Source organism: Morone saxatilis, unplaced genomic scaffold (genome assembly GCF_004916995.1).
Source record: "Morone saxatilis isolate NCDOM2014 unplaced genomic scaffold, NCSU_SB_2.0 Contig23, whole genome shotgun sequence".
NCBI classification, from domain to species: Eukaryota; Metazoa; Chordata; class Actinopteri; family Moronidae; genus Morone; species Morone saxatilis.
In genome coordinates this window covers 7,900,316-7,904,712 of record NW_023339796.1, presented here as the reverse complement: position 1 = coordinate 7,904,712, position 4,397 = coordinate 7,900,316, and the positions used below count along the sequence as shown (strand labels likewise).

Below are 4,397 nucleotides of genomic sequence, written 5' to 3'. Positions count from 1 at the left end.
TTGCTGGATAGGCTGCTTTAAAAAACAAAAGGCACAGCTACACTACCTGTAATGACAATGTGGTTTCATCCACTCTGAGTACTTATAAGGTAAAAGTCTATTTCTATTAGTTTATATTTTCAATTTGAGACCACCAGAAACAAAAACCAGTTCCTCTACAGTTGTTCATTCTTTCTTTGAAAAGTTTGGCGAATAATCTTTCTCTCTGTTGATCCATCCAACATGAGTAAAGGCTCTGTTATATCATTCTCACCATCAGTACCTCTTGTAGTCAACGCGATGAGGTAACATCACATGATCACCATCACCTGACGATGACATGTTATTTTTTTATTTTAAAATTTTTTTTTTAAACCTCAATATGTAGCTTATGGTTCATTTTCTCCCACTTGCATTTAAGACAGTCTTAATAAACGAGTGTGAAATGTGAAACTACATTTTGATGACAGCAGCTCATTTAACACGGGACTACCCGCTCCAATTACCCAGAATGCCTCGCTTGTTGCCGTCTGGCGAAGGAGTGACTGTGTAGAATAGAGTCAGCTAACACTTTGACATTCATGAAGTTGTCGTTACTATGCATGTTTATTGTATGAAATAAGACAAAAGAGGGAAAGAAAATCAACAGGGGGAAGGCGAAATCTGTTGTTGTCCACCCAGCAGCGATGCCTCTCTTCACGACCAACCCATTTGACCAAGATGTTGGTGAGTAATCAGCACTGGGGGGGTTTCTAGCAGGCTAGCTCAAGTAGCTTTGATCAGTCAGCTTTGTTTGTGTCCCCCCAAGCTGTCTTAAGCTTAAATATCACCCCCCCTCCTTCCCCTTTTATATAAGCTATAAGCATACTGTTATATGGTTGTCCCGCAGTATGTATTGCAGGCTGTACACACTGACCAGCTGTGGTCCATGTTGTTGTTTGTGTATCCTTGTGTTTGTTGTGATTCGCTCAGTTAGCCACAGTTCGGCTGGCTAGCTTGCAAAAAACCTCACCTTATGTGGAGATTTAGGTCGGATAGCAAAGCGGGTAAGGTGAAGAAGTGATGGTTCGTGTGCTGGGGTTCGCTGGTAATCGACGTGGGACTCGGATGCTGCCTCGTCGTTGCCTTACTTGCGTCCACCGTCTGTGGGCTAACGGGGCATGATGAGCCTCTCGCAGTTATTGCAGAGTGAAAGAGGATGCGGTGGTGTGTGAAACCCTAAAGTCACTCTGTGTTTCCTCTTTTCCTCTTTTTGTTCTGTGTCCTGTGGTTAACCACTTCATTAGCATGTGTACAGTCAGTGTGCAGGTGGCGGCCAAAGTACACACACACACACACACACACACACACACACACCTTATTATACATTAGCTGTAGAGCAGCAGTAAATGCTCGTTTGGTAAAGCTGATGATTTGTGTGTGTGTGTGTTATTTCATCTTTAAAGGGCATTTTTCAGGCTGTTTTGTGTAAATATGTTGTTGGGTGTCTCTTTCAGGCAGTGTGTTGGTGTAACTAGGGGTTAGGGATATAAATAAGGTCATCTAATGTTACAATGTCTGTATGAATCTTATGTTTAAAACAACTGAGAGGTGTGAAAATAGCCTGACAGGAATGTCTTTTTCTAGCCACTTCAGCGAAAGTAAAACTCCTAAAAATCAATGTACTTCCTCACATTGATATAACAATTATATAAAAATCCCAAATCCATGATACAACAAGAGATATTGAACACATTCGTAGCTCCATCATACTCCCATAAGCATATACTTCAATATTCCTACAGCAGCTAAACACATGGGTTATATGGTCGGATAGCAGTAGGAGGTACTTCACCACTTTTATCTGGGATTTGTTTTACATTAGGTTCAAGGCAAGACAAGTGAAGCACACAGAGGCTTGATAGTGATACTATCCTTACCGCATTAACTGCTGCTCCATCTGTAGAATGTTGTCATTTGAAAAGAGGAGAAATTGCAAAACAAAATCATGGTGACATGTGCCAAAGACGGGGAACTACAATGGTAAAGAGGAACTTTTACCACTATTGAATCAAAGACACTAGTTGGTATATTTCTTAACAGCATGCGCTACAATAACTGAAACAAACTTAAAGTTACATCAATACCTCCAAGCAGTCTCAACACAAACCAAACAATATGAGCTTCGTCAGATTGGTATTTACTGCAGGGCTGTTGTGTTGTTTGGGCTTCTGCTGTTTTGTCTGGATCCTTCTCTGATGTTTTGCTCATTTGTATGATTAAAAATAAAAGACTAAGAGACTTTTTGCCAGCGTTAACCTTCTGCTTCCATTGGTTGTTGTGTTTCTTTCCTGCAGAGAAAGCAACCAGTGAGATGAACACCGCTGAGGACTGGGGCCTCATTCTGGACATATGTGATAAGATAGGGCAGTCACGCACTGGGTTAGTTAACTGTCTTTATACTAAACCTGACACACATACACATTTATCAGGCATAGCATGAACCTTCAAATTGTAAAACTCACTTTTCAATTGTAAAACTCACATCTCCCGCGGTTGGACGTAGAACCCAGGATCACCAAGTGTGCAAGGAGAAATTTAAGATAAATATCGACACCTTTATTGTTAAAAAAAACCTCTATAGTGATGTATTCTACTTAATGCAGCTGGATTGTTCTTTGGTCCTTGCAGAGCAGTTAATCTCTTCTAAACTTTTGATTTCTGCCATTCTGCTGCAGGCCTAAAGAATGTCTCCGCTCTATAATGAGAAGAGTGAACCACAAGGATCCCCATGTGGCCATGCAGGCACTGACTGTAAGCAGAGCGTAAACAAACACGTCATGTAGTCTTCTTGTCATCTACCCTTAATTAACCAGCTTTATTCTGTGATGTGCTATACCCCAATGTGTGCTAAATGTTTGTTTCGTGTTACGATGGAATAAACAGTGAGTCTGATCAATTGTTTGTACCAATGTCATCACAGCTCCTTGGTGCTTGTGTCTCAAACTGTGGGAAGATATTCCACTTGGAGGTGTGCTCCAGAGAGTTTGCCAGTGAAGTCAGTAACGTCTTAAACAAGGTATCTCATTTTTTACCATTTTGTCCATGTAAAAAACGGATTATTTCTGATTACTTGCAATTGGGTCCTGCAACATCCAGTTTCTTGTTCTCATGAAGGGCTTTTTTAACCATTGTCCCCAGGGCCACCCCAAAGTGTGTGAGAAGCTGAAAGCGCTAATGGTGGAGTGGGCAGAAGACTTTCGCAACGATCCCCAGCTCAGTCTGATCTCGGCTATGATCAAGAATCTACGCGAGCAGGGTGTCACTTTCCCGGCTGTAGGGTCCCAGGTAGGTGTATAGAGAAGGATATACTGGGTTTATTTTTTTATTTTTAGCATACTCTGTGTAAAAGGTGCATTTTTGAATTGCTGTATTTAGGGGACTCTTCGTGGACAACTGGTTAACAGGCCGTTGTTGCATGTCGTATTTACGTTGTTACTGTCCAATAAAGACAAAATATCATAATATATCTAAGAAAAATGTTTACTTTAATTAGGGAATTTGAGGTTGTTTTGCTCAAACATTAAGACCCACATTTGTCCTTTCATTCTTCTGTTGACTCATCTGAGCATGCGATTATTATTTTTTCAAAGGCTGCAGAGCAAGCAAAAGCAAGCCCTGCTTTAGTGGCAAAGGATCCCTCCACCTCAACAAACAAAAAAGAAGAAGAAGACTTGGCCAAAGGTAAGAAAGCTTTTTCCTCCGGTGTAAATAGAGAATATTTGAAGAGGAGTTATCCTTAAAAACATGCACAGTAACTAATTTAATTCTTTATTTACGTTGCATAAATCACTGTTTACGCTGGATAAATGAATTGCAGAAGTTCAGCAATATTTAAGGGCTCTCAAGGGCAAACGCATAATTTCACTGTCTCTGTCTCTTTTGTGTGCAGCTATTGAGCTGTCACTGAAGGAGCAACGTCAGCAGCCGCAGACCTCCCTGTCCAGCCTTTACCCGAGCACCTCCAGCCTGCTCTCTTCACACAAGTCCGACGGCAGGAAAGTCCGCGCCATCTACGACTTCGAGGCGGCTGAGGACAATGAGCTCACCTTCAAGTCGGGAGAAATCATCACCATCCTGGACGATAGGTGAATTTTTACACGCACAAATAATAAGCGGGTAAAAGCAGCGCTCAAGGATTTGTCAAATAACTGAGAGGATTGAGGGCAGCTAGGTGGTATTCATCTGGCCTGCTGAATGCCCTTGAGCAGAGGACTGAATCTACCAGCTCAAAAGAAAAATACCCCTTCAAGTATAACTTTATTATATCTCAACCAATCTGTCGAACAGCCTCTGGATTTTGTGACAGTTTAATTGAAAACTGTGTATCTCTAAAATGACTTTTCATGAATTTATGAAAAAAAAAACCCTGATGTTTT

At 41.2% G+C, this 4,397-nt stretch overlaps 1 protein-coding gene across 1 annotated transcript in view; it reads left to right on the top strand.

Moving 5' to 3' along the window:
- The window catches only part of LOC118334329 (collectin-12-like), a 42,125-nt gene that overhangs the window by 30,892 nt on the left and 6,836 nt on the right, over positions 1-4,397 (top strand). Inside the window, exons 10-16 of the mRNA XM_035670210.1 lie at positions 661-705; positions 2,316-2,400; positions 2,697-2,772; positions 2,942-3,037; positions 3,160-3,306; positions 3,612-3,702; positions 3,911-4,106. Of these exons, the coding sequence (XP_035526103.1) occupies positions 661-705; positions 2,316-2,400; positions 2,697-2,772; positions 2,942-3,037; positions 3,160-3,306; positions 3,612-3,702; positions 3,911-4,106 (736 nt within the window). The remainder of the gene's footprint in view (positions 1-660; positions 706-2,315; positions 2,401-2,696; positions 2,773-2,941; positions 3,038-3,159; positions 3,307-3,611; positions 3,703-3,910; positions 4,107-4,397) is intronic.